At 43.9% G+C, this 21,448-nt stretch overlaps 1 protein-coding gene across 4 annotated transcripts in view; it reads right to left on the bottom strand.

The window, feature by feature from the left end:
- Positions 1-21,448, bottom strand: part of LOC133411945 (zinc finger protein 521) — a 122,839-nt gene that overhangs the window by 58,524 nt on the left and 42,867 nt on the right. For all 4 annotated transcript variants that reach the window (XM_061694815.1, XM_061694813.1, XM_061694814.1 and 1 more), the window contains exons 4-5: positions 1,480-4,973; positions 1,318-1,402 (exon numbers count right to left, since the gene is read on the bottom strand). In XM_061694815.1, the coding sequence (XP_061550799.1) occupies positions 1,318-1,402; positions 1,480-4,617 (3,223 nt within the window). In that variant the 5' untranslated portion in view covers positions 4,618-4,973. The remainder of the gene's footprint in view (positions 1-1,317; positions 1,403-1,479; positions 4,974-21,448) is intronic.

Genomic DNA, 21,448 nt, shown 5'->3' with positions numbered 1-21,448 from the left:
ACATCAGACAATAACCCAATCACCTATCCTCCTGTTATCTTAAGCTGCCCGAATTCCACTATTACGGGGGAGCTGTGTGCTCGCGCTGCTGAAAGACATAAAGTAACCAGTAGGGGGGTTTGTTTTCGACCCTCCCAGTGTGCTCCGTGCCTGCCTTTGCAACAGAAAGGACTAATGCTGGCTTGGTACTGTATTAGGCACCCCCAGTAGAATAGTGGGTGAGCAGATTGCAAAGATGAATACAAAACACACCTACACTCTGGGCTCGTCACTCTCCTTTGCAAATACACCACAGCATCAAAATCACATGCTTCTGATTGTTTATGCACAAACAGTGGGCCCCTGATAGAATTGCCTAGCGGTCCTGATAGAATTGCCCACCGTGTTTAAATTCACCTGCGCCTAGAAGCGTGTCCCAAACAGAGAGGCGGTTTGGTTCCAGATCAATGAGTCTCTCCCCCACTGAAGACAACAGATAATGCAGTGTAATGAAAGAGCCGCCAAACGAGCTGAATAAATGAATGACTAAAGGAACGTGAGACCAGAATTCAGATGCCTACTTACTGCAGGCGAGCAAAATAAATAAATAAATGAACTGTTTTCCAATTGTCTCGTGTTTACAAATGCTTCTGCCTGCATACAGATGACAAACAAAGGCAACCAAAGAGTTTTGGTAAATGCGGATGTTACCGTTTGATTTCAAATAGATTATTTGGGGCCAAATCTGTCATTTGCAGCATTGTTAGGCTGCATCATGTGATATATATATATATATATATATATATATAGACCAGGTAAAGAGTCGGGATGCATGATCAAACAAACAAAATTATATAGGAATAGAGATTCAGACTGTCAAGATATTTTCTTCCCACTTTGAATCAATATTTGAAACATTTCAGCAGTCTCCACAAGCATGCTCACAACATATTCGATCATTCGCATGCATGGGGAAATTAAGATGACTTGCTTAAGTTTACGGATGCACAACACTGGGGGATGCAGTTAAAATATTAAAGTAATTCCACCTAGTTTGTGATGTGATCCAGAAACTTGTGAGCCTAAATGAGACAGGGTCAAATATTTTATTAGATTTTTCACACTATGTGGTTCATCCTCAAAAATGATGAAATGTTCTAATTTTAATGTTCAAATGGATGATATAGATGACGGTCTCACAGGTCTGTTCCGTATTACATAGAAAATCACACCAATCAACCTTTTAATATTATTGAAGTACCTTCGAAAGTTATGACATGAATGTATTTAGATTGCACAGGCACAAACACAAACACACAAAAGAAAATGATCTCCTACCGAGCATATGGTTGGCCACATGAACTTGGATGTCCCATTCACTGTAGAACACCATCTGACATTTGATGCACTGGTACGTCTTCTTCTGTAAATTAGACCAAGAACAACAATATTGCTAACCGCAGCAGCATCAACCTAAAAATACAGTTCCAAAACCCATACCTCCTCAGTTTGCGATGGACTGGATCTGGGCATAGGGGACATCTGAGGCGTCTTTAGCTGTCCACTGCCGCTGTCCCCCGCATGCAGCGTCTGGACATGGTTATGCAATTCTGCCTCGGACTCGAACTTCACGTTGCAGGTCGAGCACCGTGTCTTCGTGGCCGCAGTTGAGGATGTCGACGAGGACGAGGACGATGAGGAGACGGTTTTGCTTTTCCCCTCGCCCGGGCTGAGACTCTCTCCTTGGATCCATTGAGCAGCGTTCGGCGCTGGAGTGGCGGGACCTCCCTGTTGCTGCTGTTGTCTGCCTCCATTCATCGTCGGGCTGGAGCTCTTCGAACCAGCGCTGGCCACACAAGATGCGCAAAGTCCATAAGGCAGGCCGTTGATGTCCAGCTTGACCAGGTCCTGCTTTGAACGGAAATCTTTCAAGCAGGAGGCGCACTTGAAAGGTTTTTGGACGTTATGTAGCTGCTGGGTGTGAGCGATAGCGTTGCCGCGCCCAATGGATTGGTTTGCGGACATGGTCCCTGTTTTTTGCATGTGGAAGGTCCCGTGGATCTTCAGCTCCAATGTGGAGGTGACTGTCTGCATGCACACCACGCACCGGAAACCCGTCAGCGAATTCCTCAAGTCAGGGTGCATCTGACAGTGCTCCAGGAAGTCCTCCTCACTATGGAGAGGCATCTTACACATGCGGCAGCTGCCCGTATCGAGACTTTTGCTGTGGGTGACCTTGTGTTCCGTCAGAGTGAGCAAAGAGGGGAAACGCTCCCCGCAGATGGGACACATGTAGTGCTTGACGGGCCCGAGGTGGGTCTGCATATGTTCCCTTAGACCAGCCTCAGAGAAGAAGGTGCGAGAGCATACATTGCACTTGTGGTTTCCTTTGATCATTTCAGCTTTCCTTTTCATCATGGCGCTCTCACCGGGGCGAATGTTGTGGTCCCTCAGCTGGTGATTGGTGAGAAGTGACTCCATTGTGTAGGAGGCCCCACAGATGTCACAGCTATACATGGGCTCTGCAGATTCCACCTCCTCCTCGCTTCCATCATGGCTGTTCTGGGACTCCACTGCTGATCCTACTGTGGTCCCTGTACCGTGGCTGTTGGTCAGAAGACCTTGCAACTCCGCTTCATCTTTCGGATGGCCATCCGCCCCGCTTAATGCCGAGCCGTTAGCACCGCAGTTCTGTGCCTTTCCCTCGAAGACGCAATGTTTCTCCCGCAAATGTTTCTCCAACAGCACGATCGCGTGGAAGGCCTTGCTGCAGAAGCGGCAGTTGTACTTCTTGCTGTGGGTGGTGATGTGACACTGCAGCTCCACCTCCGTCCCAAATGATTCCCCGCAGAAGATGCAACGATGGGCACGGCCTTGGTTTTCCAGGTGGCTGTGTTTGACATGTAACTGCAGGTCTGTTTCGTGCCTGAAATCCCAGTTACAGGAGGTGCAGCGATACACCTTCTTCTCATTGCTGTGCTTCACAGCTAAGTGGAGTTGGGTAGAAACCTTTGAGTCAAAAACCTCCTGACACAGAGTGCAACGAAAAAACACAAAGGTGTGCATGTCAAGCAGGTGCTTCTGCAGGTCATCCACAGACGTGAACTGTTTGTCACAACTCTCGCAGATGTAATATGTGGAGGTGATTGTGAAGTGAATGGTGACATGCTTCAGCAGGGACTCCTGGTTGGGGAACTCTTTGTTGCACTGCGGGCAGGTGAGTTGAGGCTGCAGGCCATCTAGGTGAGTCTTCAGGTGAGTCTGGAAAAGATCTAAGTTTGTATACTTGGCCCCACACTGGTTACATAGGAACTCGCCGGAAGAGCGTGCGGCGGAGCCGCCATGCTTGAGCATGGACGCTTGCTCTACCGTTATTGGAGACGAGGGGCTGAGAGCATGCAACGTCTTCTTTCCATTATTGATGTAGTTGAGTGCAAGGGGAATGTTCTTATGATTCTCCTTGATGTGCTTGTTGAGCTTCAGTACACTGTTGAATATGGGTGAATTGGTGCAGTACGAGCAGGAGTAAACCTCTACAATGGGCTCCTTGGGAGTGACAGCCAAAGGAGAGTCGAAACGCAGGCTACCCCCGTCGCAGTGAGTCTGACGAACATGCTCTTCCAAGGTCGTCTCTGTCAAGAAACCCATGAAGCATTGGGGACAGAAGAAGGCATTGCTCTCCTTGGCCACAGGACTTGGAAAGCCATGGGAACAGCGGATGTGCTCCTGCAGGGCGTTGAGATCGCTCAGTATCTCGGGGCAGAAGTTGCACTGAAGGAGGGAGTCAGGCAAGCCGGCCAGCAGGGCTTCAGCGTTGTGGACCTGCTTCAGATGTTCATTGAGATTTAATAATGAGGGCAGCACCTCCAAGCAAAACTGGCAGGTGTGAGCCTGCTCCGGCTTGTCCAGATGCATGGTCCGTAGGTGAATCTGAAGCACAGCCAAACTTGAGAACACTTGCTTATTGCAGTACATGCAAGTATAACAAACTTTTGGCTGTTTGGCAGCCCGCCCCCCTATGTCCGATGCGTTATGAGCAGCCCTCTTCCTCCTGCCCCGAGTCTTGGGGACAGGCGGCGCTATTTCCACCATTGTTGAGCTGTCAACGGAGAGGTTTGAGTCAGGAGTGGTGCTTGAGACAGAAGTGTAGCCCACAGTCAGCAAAGAAGGGCTGTTACTATGGTTACTAGATTCAGGGAGCTGGTGGATGTCCATGTGAGCACAGAGGTCTTCAACAGACAAAAAGTGCTCGGAGCAGATAGCACAGGAGTGGCTCTTCCGGTCCCGGCTGTGGGCCTGGTCGATGTGGGTCAGCAGCGCACCTTCGTCGCTGAAGGGCTCGTGGCAGTAGATGCACTGAAGGGTGGCACCCAGCCCTCCGTCCTCTGATGGGGAGCACTCAGGGTGGCATTCGGCAATGTGCCTTTGGAGGTCTTCTGGGACATCGAAGCCTTCCTCACAACGGCTGCACTTGCGCGTCTCTTTCAGCTTCCAGTCGTCAACTCTACAGAGGCTAGAGCCGCCGCCCTCTTTGCCCCGCTCGTGCACTTGCATGTGGCCGTGCAGCGAGCTGGACGAGAGGAAGCCTCGGCGGCACACGGGGCACTTGTGGGGTTTGTTGGAGGCGTGAGTTTTCATGTGGATTTTCAGGTGATCGCTGCGGGAAAAGGCTGAGTCGCATTCACCGCAGTGGTACTTCTTGTCACCGGTGTGCAGCTTGACGTGTCGATCGCGGCTGCGCTTGTGCTTGAACAGACGGCTGCAGAAGGTGCAGCTGAAGGGAAGCTTGTCGCCGTGGCTCTGCTCGTGACGTTTGAGGAAGCTCAGGCGGCTGAAAGACTTGTTGCAGAATTGGCACGGGTACGGCAGGCCCGGACCCCCTTCGTCCTCGCCGAAATCATAGTCTTCGCAGTGTCCCGGAGACGTCTGATCCTTACTGGAGGGAGATGACGCTGGCCAAGAACATGATGGGTCGTCCTCGATGTCTGCCCCGTCTGAAAAGAAAATAGAAAGAAAAAGAGAAGAGGCTGTCATTGAGGCTATTAGGCGACAAAACCGGGGGGGGGGAGAACACATACGTTTATGTCCGCAACCCATTAGCCTCAATCATTTGCATATACACTAAAAGGTGGGTCACTATGGTGGTACAAGTAGGGTGTGATTTTTTTTTTTTTTTTTGGTACCTTAAACATTGAACAATGCCTCCCTGTGGGTGTTATAAAAAAATACATTAAAACACACAATTTAAAGTATAATTAGAGATGATAATGAGAAATACTTTTACCACAATTAACCTTGTATGTGGCCATGTAATGGCTTAGCCCACTGTGACTCAACACAATCTCTCTGACATTTAAAGCCAAAGCAAGACAGTGGGTGTACTTGAGGATGTAAGCCTGGCATGAGGTAAATTAGAACATTTCTATTATTTCTGAACAGCTACAAGACTTAAAAAAAAAAAAAAAAAAAAAAAAAAAAAACAGGAGCCCTTGAAACTACTTTAAAGCGAGACAAAACACACAAGGAAATTTCTGCACTGGTGGGAGTGGGAGAGAAGATTAAACGCGCAATTTCGACCACAGCCGTACATAGCCTGTAGGAAGCTGCCGCCGCGAGACAAATGATTTTCATGAAAAGCGTTGAGCGTTCAGAGCATTAGTCAATAAATATCTGATTATAGAATGAACATTATTATCATATTTATCAGCATGCAAAGCTGTGAGGCAAGTGAAAATGGTTGAAAGAATGTGTGTTGCGCAGGGGAGGCAAACAAGGGACACAACTCGAGCTCTAATAGTTAACTAATTTTATCATCCATCTCTTTTTTTTTTTTTTTTTAGTTTGGCCATTCATCCACATGCAAATTTAATTTTACGGTCAATCAAACAAACAAACAAAAAAAAAACTGTTGAGCAGGATTTACAAAACTGGAGGCAGAACAAAGATTAGGCGTAGAGTTCAGCCGCCATTTATTCTCCTGTCCTCTTCAAACAAAGTTTGCCAGCCATTGCGGCTTTGCACTTGAAATAATTGGATGCGTGGCAATGTTAGCGCCAGTGTCTGGCACAGGAACATTTGCTTTTTCAAAAAGGGGTGTGGGCAGTGAGTCTTAAATTTGACCTCTTCTTCCACACTGTAAGTTGCACCTCGGTTACGCCTCTGCTCCAACGTCAGGTGGCAGAAACATTGCGTCGCTATTCCCGCATTAATACTGTTCTCACACGACAACGAACTATCAAAAGGCTGCAAAAAAGATGTCCCGAGTCTTGAGAACAGGAGGCGCTTAGATCTTCTTAGTTTGAATGGGGCTTGAGATTATTGGCTAGTGCTGCTGAATGATTGCAAAATTTCCATTTGATCTACTTAAGTGATTTATTTGTTCGTTGTTTTGTAAAACAGTGATTATATTCAGGAATAACTCCACACATTTGAATAACTCCATTACCCTTTTCCTCGATTCCCCATTGGTGCTACTGACTTTCCTCGGGTTTCTGATTGGCTCTACAGTTAAAGTTACAGCGCCATCTGTTGCGTTGGCATTTCTGTTTTGGGGAAAATGTACTTCTTAAAAATCCCTGTGTGCAAAGCCTTACTTGTTCAAGGGCAAGCAGGTGCAGAGAATCACGGGGGACGGCAACATTACTGCTCCCACGTGTTACAAATTCTTGACGGTCTCCTGATACGCAAATGTGTTGACATTCCAGTGCGCTGTTGCATTGTACAGTAACATGACTGGAAAACACCACTTCCACAAGTTCAAAAGGTTACAGGCCACTTCTTCCTGCTGTCCAATTTTAAGTGCTCTTGACTTCCTTACCTAAATAAAACAGTGTAATCCCAACCCCTTCAGAAAAAGCTATGTCAAAAGGCCAAAACTTGGAAATGGAAAAACAAGAGGAAACTGCAAAGATTTATGAAGGGAGGAGGACGTGGTGGTGAAGGAAAAGCTCTTTGTGGGAGCCAACCTGTAAAGAGTTGAGCTGACAAGTCCAAGTGTCTCCTTCTCTTCCCCTCGCCGTTGTTTTTACAACATGATCTGGCCTTCATCAGGATATCATGCCCTCTCTGAACACTTGCCCACCCCCCTCCACCCCCATCAGGGCCTATCTTCAGGAAACAGATGAAGTCGGAGGAGGCCATTCCCTTGCCCCCCCCCCGTAAATTGCTGAAAGCACCACGTTGTGAGCCCACCTCCACATGGCGGCCCTCATGAATACCTTCCCCCGCTGGCGAGGCGCCCACTCTACGCGTCTCTCTCAAGGTGCAAACCTCGCTTGGTTTGCAAGCCTCCATACGCGAAGCTCTCTTTGCTTTGCGGGAGGGCGTCTGACTCAGTGCAATGCCCTCCTCCGCAGAGGGGGCGGATCTGCCCTCTCTCCCTCCGCTATGGAGACAGTGCATGAAGAATGATCCCAGCCAATGCCTTCCAGTCAAACGTATTGGCGTTAAGACAATGCTATAAAACAAACAAACAAATGGGCCCATATACGAGGTTAAATGAAATTCAACGGTCCTAAATGCGGATGCATTTGCCTTGGGACGCCATCAAGCTGTCGTTCCATTGTTTGCTTATTTTCTTGATGTCAATTATTTATTTAGTGCCGTTACTCTAAGGACACAGAAGCAGAAATTTGAAAGAAAACACAGTAAAAGGATCTTTTCATCAGCAAAGAGAATAAATAATCACGTTCAGATAAAATTCCGGCATATCAAAAAGCAAGACAGCAGGACAATTGCCGCTTGAATTCGATCAAAATGATCGAGGAACAATACGCCTCTAAACTCAAACACCATGATGTCATATAATTCAGACTCTCACCTAATTTTTCCATAAAAATACGTCCCAGAAGTTGTGCAGTTTGGAATTCGAAAAACATTTTTGTGGAAAAACATGCCCCTTAAGCCAAATGCCCCTGAGATCGAAAAAAATCTGAACTCAAAGATTTTCAACGAAATAGAGTATATCATCGTAAGTCAAACAACCAAAATTTGATGAGGAAATCACGCTTCTCAAGTCGAAAGCCCCAAGTTTGCTCCATTTGGGATTTGAACAGAATTTGTCTGAAATATATGCCGCTTAAATTTAATGTCCCTGAGGGCGCATGATTCCTGGAAAAATATCACCTCAGAGACGGTACAATTGAGAATCCGACCGAAATTATCAGCAGAAAATATACCTCTGAAGCACAATGCCTATGATGGCATACAGTTTGGGAAATGAGCATAATTTTCATAGAAATTTGCCCCTAAATTCACACAGCAACTTGGAGTTTCAAACGTAAGGTGCGAAACCTCAGTATAAGATGCATCAAAAACTTAACTCTGCCCGTGTGGCTTTGTGTTTTGGCTGTTTTTGCGACATTTACATCTAATTAAGGATTGGTCCAAACAGGATGTTAAAGAGAGGAAGAACATATACTGGCGTAAGCGGCCAAGGCACTTAGGACTCCAACGTCAACATACAGTATGTGTTAGTATGTGCACACCTGTCATAAAAGTGAGGTTTTTGTTTGTATTCCAGTGATTTACTACTTATTATATGTGTTAAGAATGTTAAAAAAAAAAAAAAAAAAAAAAATCGGAAGTCAATAAAGTTTTTTAGATGGAAACAGTTTTTTTGGGCAATGCATTACTTCTGTTTCCATAATTTATGATGGAAAAAAAAAAAGTCAAAATATAATCAAAGTCCAAAGAAATCAGAGGTTTGTCCATAGAAGTTGCACTGTATATGATTGATTGACGATATCGTATCTCTCGAGGCTGAAAGGTTCTCTGCTGCTGTAAAGACGTAGTGACTTCATTCTTTACTATAGTGGCAGGACAATATTTTTTTTAGTGCACATTCATTCTCTCGCTCTCTCCCACACATACATAGAAAACAGAGATAGAAGTCCAATGGCCAAAACAAGTATGTGAACAAGCGTGGATGAAAGTGCAATCCTTCCTCAGGAGACCGGCAGAGGAAAGAGAGAGACAGCCTTGTTTTTTTCCCCCTTCTTCACCCTGACAAGAAATGCCCAGGCCTCAGCAGCAGCCTGAGTAAATAAAAGAACGGGCCTTACTTCCCAGTCTCTCGGGCCGGGGGCCTGTGCACGCCAGCGCTCTCTGTGCTGCTGCCAAAGGGGATGCTGGGGCCTGAAAAATTACACCCTGCAGCTGAAGGGCTGTCTTTGTTGGACTGCCAAGGCCTTCCTGAGCATCCTTCAGCCAACAGACTGTCACATCCTGGGAGGAAGACCTCCATCTTAAGGCCTGTCCCTCTTTGGGAGTTGTGTCCCTACCACCCCACCGCCACCACCATCTCGCACTCACGCCGTTAAATGTCTTCTATATGAAACAAAACAATCGCAGCTGCAGGGAATGTCCCGTAGTTGTGCGTTAGCTAGGGAGACGGGATCTTAGCCCTCCGTTACATGACAGCAAAACAAGTACAACAAGGAACTCAAAAGGAACTCAAGTAGTGCACAGACCTCCAGCAAGGTGCAAAAGATTGTGGCCTGCATGTCAACGCAAAGGATTCCACGCAACAAATGTTTGCATTCTTGATGGGAGATGAACAACCGTGAAAGTGTATTCGTTAAGAAAAATGATATTATAGTGCTTTGCCAAGTGTCAGAGGGGGTTATGAAATACTTGTAAGAAAATCCTATTGACATAAAAGGCTAAGGTACCATGGACAGAAAATGTGGCCCATGCAGCAACATAACATGAAGCTATAAAGTCCAAATGGGACTGTACCAATTTTATGAAGGTGCCATTGAGAGCAATCAGCAATAAGAGAAAATACATTCTTCATGGAGAAATGACTCCACATTTTCATTCCTGAGAAAATTAAATGGATGCATGCTTGTTCCAGTAAGTCGAACATCCCTGTTTTCATACAATTTGGAATCCAACCAATATTTCAAAAACATGCAATAATACAGTACGTTGGAAAAATTTACCTCAAGATTTGAGTGCCCTTGTGGTCATACAATTTAGAATTCCACCAAGGTTTTCAGGAATAAAAGATCTCTTTTATGGTTAAACAACCCCGAGGCAATGCAATTTAGAATTTAACCAGCATGACACCAAGTGAGATTTCGGCATACCTCACAATACCTTGATTTAGCGGGCATCAAAGGGTTAAGCCTGTAATTAGCTTTCTCTTTGGCTTTTTGTGGAGATTTATTCTCGGGCCAGACTCATTTAGGGGTTAATATGAAAAGAAAAAGCAAAGTCCATGAAGGGTCATGCAAATCAGTTGTGTCGTTTTTGCGTCATGCAAACCAACGAACGAACCCGCGAATCAAAAGTCAATACGATACCTCTCGCATTCGCCCTTTAGTTTAGCTCATGCATCTAGTACAGTTCATCAGGTTTCATACATGCAGGAGCAGTATATTTAAATAAAAAAAAATCTCTTCTATTTACACAAGTAATAACCCCTTTTTTTTTTTTTTTTTTCTTTCACACGCAGGTCTCAAGGTTTCCTGTAGCTGACTGAAGTGTTCTTTGTGCTCTGCTTCCTCTGTGTTCATTCATAGTAACCTTTCCCAGAGTAAATACTCCTGTTCAAATAAAGTCCTTAAATCTGGGAACAGGTCGTCTGCCATTTTTGGACTCCAAAACCCAAAGGATACGTTTTGATTTATGTCCACTATTAATATGTTTGGGCCTTAACATGGGCATATTTTTAAGAGAGTTTGACATTAATTCTCCTGATGACACAGTCGCCCTTTGGAATAGAAAACATATGGTGGCGGTCATTTTTGGTTTTCATTGCCATTGGACCATAATCATCAGATCTTGATAAATGTGACATAAAGTGGAGATTTATGACTGTTGCAGGGCTGCCTCACAGTTCTGAGGTTCTTGGTTCGAATCTCGGTTTAGGCCGTCGTGTGTGGACTCTACACATCCATGTTGTATCTTGATACGCTACTTGCAAGGTGTGCTAAACTCTTGTCCAAAGCTCTTGTAAACTACAGTACATCTTTGTGTACATGCTTGTCATAAGAGATATGTTTTGCGTGTGAGTGTATTTGTTGGCACATGGGGGATTGGGGACTCATTGAATAAACAAAAAGCTGACAACTTGTCTGATGTAACACCGTGACCTCCCTTCATATTCACAGACGAGATCTTTTCTTTTTGTATTATTATTATTCCAGAAGAAGTAGCGAGCATTCCCCCGCGAGACAACCGCATGTGTCATCTCGGCGTTTTACCTTTTCTGATGCCCAAATAGCGGCGTGTCTCTGAACGACGCGCTCGTCATGTACAGCACGCTTTGCGACATCTTCACTTAAGATCGAATGCAGTCGGCAGCGAAATGAATTTTCGCATGATCTCGCAACACCCTGACTGAATGTGTGTTTGAGAGTTCTTTGAAATTATTTCTTTATTACTAACGTCCTACCTGCTACTCATCGTTGGAGCAGCTATTAGCTGCTAACATGAGCGATACATTTTGTAATCCTGAGATATTAACTTTTGCAATATTTTAATCCAAATTTGGCACAGTGACATTAATCTGCAATATCAACAACACATTTGTGCATCATACTAATAAGAAATCGCTTTTAGTGGATGTTTAGGATAATAGTTTTATTTTAAATGTTTCTATTATTTTTACTTCGTTAGCCAGCTAGCCAGTTGCTTAGTTCAGTGTGGACAGCAAGTTAGTCAAGACAGGTAGTTCATCTGTTTGCAATTAGATTACCAGCAAGGTTGGTAGTTGTCATCGGGACACATTAGTTAGTGAGCTAGTTAGTTACACACCAGCTTTTGTATTATACTGGAAAGAAATGACTTGTTACTTAGCTAGCCAGCAAGTTAGTTAGTGAGCTGGTTGGCTAGCTAGTCAGGGGGTCAGTCAGCTCAGAATTATGAATTTGAGTTTTGTGCATGGATAATAACTAGCTACCTATCTAAAAGGGTTGTTGTTCGTTAGTTCCTTACATACTTAGTGTGCCGTAAGCTTGCCAGCAAGGTGGCGACTGGCTAGTTTTTTAGTCAGTCAGTCAGTAAATTAGATTCGATTAGTTTAACACCACATTTTTTAATCATACTATTTAGAAGCTACTTAAATAAAAAAAAAAATAATTGTTACCCCCACCATGTTAATGTTACTTTGATACTTTTTTAAAAATGAGTTAGTCACTTAGTTGGTTAGTAATTGGTTGGTTAGTTAGTCAGGCGGTCAGTTAGTTTAGAATTTTTATTCCCTGTGACACAATAAAAGTATATATCGATATAGCTAGCTTGTTTAGTACATCTAGTTAGAGAAGCTAGCAAGCTAGCTGTCCAGTTAGGTTAGTTATTCAGTCAGTCAGAAAGTAAGTTGGTGAATAAATTAGACTTCAACTTTTTTTTTTGAATCACACTGGAAAGATTTTATTTTTCCAATTATACCCACTACACTGAAGTTAGTCAATTAGTAGGTTACTTGCAGAGAAATCTAGTCAAAATATATTTTTTGTCACACAGAAAAGAATACCATACAATATAGTGAGGATTCAGATCATTTATTTTGATACAATTATGAGTAATATATTATTCTTAATGATCATATTTGTGTCTCTGTAGGGATAAAATAAATAAATAAATAAAAATTGGTGCTGATCCAAATGAGGCAACTTTACCTTTTGACAGTAGTAGAACACAAGACACATCCGGCCTGTCTACGAATAGTTTGGATCTGGGGTTGACATGGAAACAAAAAGGATGCTCTTTGTAAAAGGTTAAATTAGTGCATACAGCTGTTAGTGACATGAAGAAGTGACTCATTTAATTGAAGACACCATCTATATTTTGCCCCTATTCTTTTTATTTCATTTATTATTTTTTTTTTTTTTACCAAGCAAACACAATACGCCCTTACGCATAACTGACAAATGTCAGGTCCCTCTCCGCCTTGCAAAGGATCAATCGACGCTACAGGATGAGAGAGGAGGGGTTTCATTCGTGCGTGGGCGTGCGTGTGTATAAGCAGTGATCAAGGATGCTAGAGGCCAAGGCAGGAAGTCAGCAGATGAAATAAGGCTTCACTTCCCCCAGCCTGACATCACACGCCTTAAAGTGCATTCAGCAACGGGACTCTGAGGTCTGGGCGTCCATTACGCCAGCACCCTCGCGGCCCCGCCTCTCAGCCACAGGGAAAGCGACAAAGCGTCAACTACTTTGTCCACATTAGCCACGTCCCCCAGCTCAGACAAGCACACTTGGTCACTGTCCCAGAAATCACAGTGCCCCAGTGGCACCCCGGGAAAGTTAGACAAATGGAAGGGCAGAACCGAGGAAAAGTAGGGCGGCCAGTCATCATTTACAGTTTTTTTTCCTTCTCCTGTGATATCGAGACACTATGAAAAATGGATTACATATGGCAGACATGCCCCTGATACACTCCTATACTTCCACAAACAGATGTAAACTGACAAAAAAAAAAAAAAACACAAGAGTAATAATATTTTCTTATATTCGTGTTAAATATGAGTATTTTTGTTTATATTAGTGAAGAATAGCATCAAGTCAACTTTGGTCTACACTGTTGCACAAAGTTATTGGGATACCTGGGAATTGCACCGATTACAAAATATTACCAATACAACATGGGATAGCTAGATTGTCAATTTGTAGATGTCGATTTTTGAAGTTTTCTTTTTGCTTCTTACCTCTTACCCCTTTTTAGGCAATGTCCTTTATCCATTTTAGCAGTTAGTAAGGCAGTCTGCTACTCTGTCCATCAGCCATCCAGGCATTATTAGGAATCCCACTCATGTTCTAGACAGGGCATGGACTGCTGCAATATGATTAGCTGCAGGAAACACGCCGCTGCAATGTAACTGGCTGCTCCCTCCTGGTAATACATGTCCTACTGCTTCCAGAATGGAATAGAAGAATGTGACTTCAGCGTGGCGGCTAATCTTAACCAACCCTAACCCTAATCCTAAACCGTCACAACCCACTCTAACACCAACCCTAGCACTAACCCTAACAAACATGATTGCTTTTATTTTGTACTAATGTCATACATATTTAGAACTGTCATCTCGTTCCATCTCTGCAGCCTGCCTTTCCCACAATGCACAAGCCAATCATATCGCAATGGGGCGTGCCCTGCCTAGAACATGTGTAACACATTGGCCAGTTAGTCAAGGTGACTAACTACTCCATCTGTCAATTTGCTAGCAAGTTAGTTCACCAGGTGGCTAGCTAGTCCATCTGGCAGGTGGCTACATAGTCTGTTCCTCAGTCAGCAAGTGGTTAAGTTAGTTAGCCAGGTGGCAAGCTAGTCCCTCCGCCACTCAGCTAGTTAGTACGTTTGGCATGTGGCTAGCTAGTCTGTCCATCAGTCAACTAGTTAGCCAGATGGCGAGCTAATGGCTCAAACCAAATATGGATGTTGTCAAAGTGCAGAAGAGATGGCCAGTTTAAAAACATGATTTGCTGTGATTTTGGTGATGGTGCTGGGATGCTCTAAGCTTGTGCTAGAGGGCGAAGGGAAGAAGAGGTGGAGTCCAAAGCGCAAACAGGAAGAAGGCTGCCGTGCAGGTCTTGGCTTGTCCAGAGGCCGCAGTGAGTCTCGCAGGGGGAGATTGGAGGATGACAATCTGTCCCCCAGCATGGCCGCTCCATCGCCCGCTTCACTTCTCTGGCTCTAAGGGAGGACGGGGTGAGCAGGACTCGCGTGTATGTGTGTGTGTTTCTCCCTCAACACTGCGGCAGATCAGGTGCAAGATCCAGCTAACCATTTTATGTGCTGCTGCTAATGCCTGTTCACTGCGTGCACTGTGCACTTTTATCCCCTCTCTTTTTTACTTATTCAGGTAAATATGACTTATGCATCAGCTTAGAGGAAAATAATTGTGCGTGTAGAAATATGCTGATTTATTGTACTGCCGCTTCATTAGAAAGTTTCAAGAGACGCGACTCGAAACTGAGCTCAACAGCCAGTTAATTCAGCGGGGTAGTGTTGAGGGGCAGGCACCTGGGTGTACAATTCTGGGAGAGCGCATCATTTCAAATGAAGACAAAAAAAAATCTTCATTAAAACTTCTGGCTATTTCTACCCAGTTCTCTCCCTCTCTTCTACCTAAGACTTTAAATCCTTCCAGTGCATGTAGTCAAAATCGAGATGGCTCGAGCCACAGGCTCCAAGATTGTCACGTGAAATGGAATGACAGGAAATGAGTGCTTGCATAATGTAAAAAAACAAAATAAAGTCATACGCCACAATAAGGAAATTAGTTAAATGAGTAACCTTAATGTAGGTCCAAGCTCAGCTAACTTTTTTTTCTTTGTATTTTCTGGCAGTCTGGATGCCATGTGGCACCATGCTGCCTCTCACAGGTCAGTCTTGGTATAACGGTTTGGGGGAGGAGTTTGGTGATTGTCAGGGGAGATGTCAATATGTATGTGGTGTGCTATGTTGGTCATCTAGAGTTAACCAAACACACATTTCCGAATCGTGTGGGGTCTCTCACATTTTAAAAAAATGGTAAAGGTTTTTAAAAAAAAAAAAATCAGTACTTGTGTACTTTAGCTTTAGCCTCGACATTCAGCAAAGACAACACCTTCCCCTTGCTTTTTGACCTGTGACTTCTGTTTTTTTCCCTCCAGATTAATACACAGAGGCTCTATTTGATATCTCCTCAAAGGCGTCCATGCTTGTCAGTAGCAGAACAACAGGAGACAGCCCGGGAGCGAGACAAAAACACAGAGAGCAGAGCGGGAGGGGAAGGGAAAAAAAAACACACACACACACACACATCCGAAAAAAACAAGCATCTACTCAAGCAAGACGATGTATTTTCATGCATCCCTGTCTTAAATGTCAAGATTTCTTAACCCTCAGTGACTGCGGCACTGACACCTCTCCAAGGTCCAAGAGAACCTGCATTTATTAATAATTAGCTCTGGACAGACATTTTTTCTGTACTTCTGTCCCTTTTCTAGAGAGAATCAAATTTCACAAGTGCTTTTCCAGCCATTCTTTTCCATTCTTCTTCTTTTTTTTTTGTTGGCCCGAATCCCGGCGGCGGCCAATGAACGAGCGATTCAGACGTCGCATCAGCCTCGCCGCTCCCTCCTCTCCTTAATCATGCCTCTAATACCCTCCAGATGAATAAACAGCTTCATCCCTTCTCTATGTGTGAGCCAGAAGGCTCCTCTGACTCTTGAATCCAACTTCCAAGCAAAGAGCAGAAGAAGAAGAAGACGGGGTGCGAGCAAAAGATGACAGATGGAAGGGTGGATCAATGTGGAAAACGGCGCGGCGGCAAAGTAACAAAAGCCACGCCGAGATTTTCTGCTTTTTCCAATAATTCTTCTGATCTCTCACTCGACACAATTACCACTGTGATGAGTCTCCTCATCTTTGAGTAGACTCCTAAGGACATGCTTGTGTTTTTTTTATTTTTTATTTTTTTTTTTTAAATGCAACCTTGCCGCCTCACACTGCGTCCACAGACTGCACAGGAAGGGGGAAGGGGCTGGGAGGTTGGCGGGTGGTTGGGGGGGAGGCGGATGCTCCCTGGAGAACAGAGCAGGCCCTGGACCAGCACTTCCCTGGGTCCACTAAAGCGTGCCAGAAGACTCCGACATGTGTGTACAGTATGTGAGCACAAACGGCTGACAGATTTCAGGGTTTGCTTTAGTTCCACCCGCCCATTTCTATTGTATCCAGGCTGTATCCTAATGCTAATAAGCGCTACGGAAATACCGCGCCTGACTGTAGAGCAATTCCTTCCTCACTCGCATCTTCATGAGGCCGGAATACAATCAGGCGAATGACTACAGGGCATTTTTTACTTATTCATCCATCACTGCAAATTGATTTATTCCTGTTTAGCTATTTATCAGCAGAAAAAGGAAAAAAAAAAAAAAAAAATTCTGATTGTTTTTGCCAAGTAGCAAACTTTCAGGGTCACTGTAGAAGGAAAAGAGATGATCTTACATTTTAAAAACACTCCTCCTCCCCCTCTTTGTCCTCCTCCTGATCCTCCCAGATCCTTAATGGAAGCACCTAATTTGCAAGAAGGCAATCACTGCTAGGCTTTACTTACTTAGTAACACATCACCACCTGGGAGGCTATTTGTGTCTCTCTCCCAGGAGAGGAATTCGACAGGAACGCCAGCCAACGCCAAATGACAGAGACACTCAGTCGAGGGAAGACCTCCGCCAAGGCCAAACAGTCCTAACTTGAATCAGCACCGAGCTGGATAATACCTCTCGCATACTCTTTAATTCAGTTTCTGAGAATTGTTTATCACTGACAACACAAAAGACAAAGAAAAAGCAACACATATCGAGTTTCCCGTCTGACGCTTGCTATCTTAAACTGAGGTCTTCTGAGGTAAGCTGAAACGAAATGTCAATCATACTCCAAAGTCGACTTGTACAATCCCGGAAATGTGTTGAAGAACTTTTGCGTGATCTTACTATGCTAAACTTACAAAAAATAAAGTCGGCCTAGGTCCTATAATTGGATGTCTGTCAAAGATTCTCCTTAGTGACTATCCTGTGACGTGGTGTATGTTAATGGTGACTTTCCACATGGTCAGGCCTGACACTCATAAATGTAAAATCTGTTCAATATTTAGTCACAGATTCCTACGTGGGTGGTCAACACCGAGGGCCGAGCCGCGGACTGAGGGATAGTGACGTGAAATGGAACAGTAGCCAATTAAGGAGTCATTCACCACAAGAAAAATGACGAGGTGTGTGCAACCCAAATGTCATGACCAGATAAGCTAAGTTAGCCTAGCTTCTTCTATTTATTTTTCTACTACTATTTCCTGTCACTCTTGATGCTCTGTGGCACCATGCTGCCCTTCTAAAGTCAGTCTTGGTACAAAGACACAAATCGTTTGTATGCTGGTCATCTTGAGTACACCACACACTATTACAGCAGTAAGCACACCCGGTCACATTTCCTCTTGAGGGCTCCCTCACATTTTAAAAATCAGTTTGATGTTCAAAATCGGTATGACAATGGAGCCATCTAAATCTATTGAAGCTGGAGGAACCATCCATCAGACTGTGTATCTTACTGTGATGAACCCCTTCCAGGGATCCTGATACAGGATAGTGAGTGCAGGTATAATCACCTCCCAATATCATCTATTACTGACAGCAGCACCCATATCAGATAATTACTTTTTTTTTTTTTTTTATCTGCACGTCACATACACGATGTGCAGTGCTAATATGGGGCTAATGTATATTGCTTCTGTATGGCTAGAACTGAAATATACAGTGAGGAGGTAATAAAACTGGGACCAGCGCTCAAGTTGCTCAAGTCTGAGTTACCAGGAGAATATTACAACTAGGGTGACCTTTAATTAAATTTGGTGTGCAAATATGGTGATAATTCAGCAAGGGACAGTTGCGGAGACGATGTAAAGCCAACAGTGGTAAACACAGTTGGTCAGAGGTGTGCAGCTTTTTCTCAATTTGCATTTCTTTTAGGGCGACTGAGGTGATCTTGCGCGACTATTCATTTCACTGTTACGCATACAGTGGTGGGTGAGTGTCATGTTGGAGCTCAGGTCGGGTGTTCTGTTTAGTTTTCTGAGATAAAACGTACCAGAAAAACAGGCAATAACGATGTTTTTCCTTCAGAAAAAGCTCCAATCTTCCTCCGAGGAGAGCGAGAACTCGGCTTTATTGTAATGCGGCGTGACAAAAAGGAAACATGGCTTTCTAAATATGGAATTCTCTTGAGTTAGCACTCTGCCTTGGCCTTTATATGTGTGAATGTTAAAATAAGATACAAGCAAATATATACAGTACCGTGCAAAAACCACCATTAGTATTTATAGTTCAGTGGCATTTCACAGCAGTCATGTTAACATAGTAAACTAGTCAAAAGATATTCAGACTTTGGGAATTAGGCTTCCAATTAATTTTGGCATCAGGAAAAACATTGTTTTGTGAATTGATAATGTTTCAGTTTTTTTTTGTTTTTTGTTTTTTGCCGAAATGTTCATTTCAGCCTTAATTGGCAGCTTGTTTGTTTTCACATGGTAAACATGTAAAAACAATATGTACAATAAATGATTAAAGTTTGAATGGGCATATTTTAGCTGGAAATAATGCTCAATTGACGTTTTATTAATAATCAACTTTTGTTACATTGTTTGATTTTGGGAGACAGAAGGTTTCTTTTCTCAAATATTCACACCCTTACTCCATGCAGGCATATTCAATATTTTAAATGTATAGTTGGCGATGTATTGAAATGTATTAGTTGAATTCATTGCCCACGTAACACTAGAATAATATTAAACAATGGTGTTATTACAATTTAGGTCACGTGAAGGAGGAATTTAAAACAAAATAAAATGATAGAAAATGATGGGAAAATACTGAAAAATGAGGCAAACGGGATGCGGAAGTCCTGTAAACATAAACGCAGCGACCACGTCAGACTCTACTTCAATGCTATAATATAAGATTATATTTAACACTGTAAAGAGAATATTGTGACAAAATAACACACTTTAACTCAGCGAGCAGATTGTTTGGCGTGCTTCGGTGCTCCTTTATTGGTTAGCAACAGAGTTCAAATGGGCTTAGCTGTTAATAACGCAATGTCTGCGTGTGAACAATAGGAGACTAATTGCGGGACTGCATCCAGTTGAGGAAATAAAAGAAAAACAAAAATTGAGAAGCATGAAGCTGTTGGATCAGGACGTAGAAAGACACATGATTTGTATACGTTTGTGTGAGCCCACACATGTAACTTTCATAAGCACTTTCCGTTAAGATTGGCCAAACATAAAACCTCAACTTCTGCCTGGCCCGGCCTCAGCTAACCTCTCTCCATAGGGTCTAATTAATGGGAGGCTTTTTGAAGGGAGCCACGCTGCCCTCTTGCAGCCCAAATCCTTCTGGTTCACTGCTGAGCCAGGCTGCCCTGTATAGCCTCAACCGTAGCTACTAGTCCCTATTAAGACTGCACTTGGAACAAGAAGAAGATTGAATTATTTACCAACAGTAGAGAGGGGAGGGAGGAGAGGAGAGGGAAGTATTTACTACAGGGAGACATTTTTGAGTGTATTAATGATGATTTATGATCACTGGATAGTGTGCAAGGCAAAGAAGCATATTGAGAAAGTTGGGCGCACTTCACTTGAGAAAAGTGTTGTTGTACTTTTTAGGGGTTTAAAGCATGTGAATGCGATGGTACGATCATGATGCTTTTTCGCAATTTAAAAGCAGGGGTCTTAATAACATGTCTGCGACACGTGTTTTACAAATGGAAGACAAGGGGCTGCGCTCCACTGACTGCTTGGTAAAATTTGTGTCATCTCCTCAAGTAGTGACTTGGGTGCAAAGGACTTTTTTGAAACACAAGCTAGTTATATACTCCAGCTTTATGTCACGATCAAAACACCGGAAAACTATTTTAAACTATGAAGAAATAGCATAAGATGTTTCCTTTCCATTTATTTAGGTCATTGAGATTGACTTTTTTCATCTTTGCAGAATCCAATGATGCTGCCCTATACAAGTGGCAGACAAGTTTGTGTATTAGTTTGACTTGACCAAATATTTCACCGCGAGCCACACAAAGGGTTAACTCGGGGCAAACTGTTTGTATTCCATCTGCATCTCTGCACAATACAAGAAAACATGCAGAATACAAAAGGGAATACAATAGGGGGGCAGGGAGAGAGACCAAACAATAAGCTCAACCACATGTGACAGAATCTGACTTTGTGTGCGCATTTGCAGTGTGTGTGTGTGTGTGCGTGTTGAAGAGGGAGACAACTCGCGAGATGAAGACAAAATGCAGAGAGGGAGCGAGACAAGAGGGCAGCGGAGAGGAAAAGCAAAAGGCAGCAATCACATTTGCGCGTGCACATAACAAAAAGCTCGTATCGCCGACAAAAGGGAACACACGGGGGTATTTGGTGAGCTGTCGGCACCGGCAGGATCCTGTGAAAGTTTATTAAACTCGAGGCCCGTCAAGAGGAGTAAACTACACGTCTGGGGCGAGGAGGCAAGAGAGGGAGTGATGGTACTCTTAAATCAGGAAGTTTAAAATAGAGGAGAGAAACATTCTTTTATTTCAGCCATGCATTAAGTCACCTCCCTACTGAGCTCGGCGGCCCTTCCTGGTGTGGATAAAGCCCTCCCTTTGGGGGCGCTGGTAATTTCCAGCTTTGCCAGAAACTCAGGTATTAGAAAAGACCGCTTGGGGACTTGCCACAATATACCTTCACAATTTCAGACGCTCTAGAAAAAAAAAAAAAAATGTGGGGGGGTGGGTTGCGGTAAAACCCCTCGAGGGTCCCCCCCCCCCAACCACCACCCCAGCTCAAATTTCTGAAGTACAGACTACGTGTGTGTGTGTGTGTGTGTGTGTGTGTGTGGATGGTGGTCCCCATGGGATTGAGCACCAGCAATAGAAAATCCACTGCATGGAGAAGAAAAAAGCATTTCCTCTCTGGTCTGGCAGGAGTGCTTTTTCTCCTC

This window comes from Phycodurus eques, chromosome 13 (genome assembly GCF_024500275.1).
Source record: "Phycodurus eques isolate BA_2022a chromosome 13, UOR_Pequ_1.1, whole genome shotgun sequence".
Taxonomy (NCBI): Eukaryota; Metazoa; Chordata; class Actinopteri; order Syngnathiformes; family Syngnathidae; genus Phycodurus; species Phycodurus eques.
This window is presented reverse-complemented; position numbering and strand designations above follow the sequence as displayed.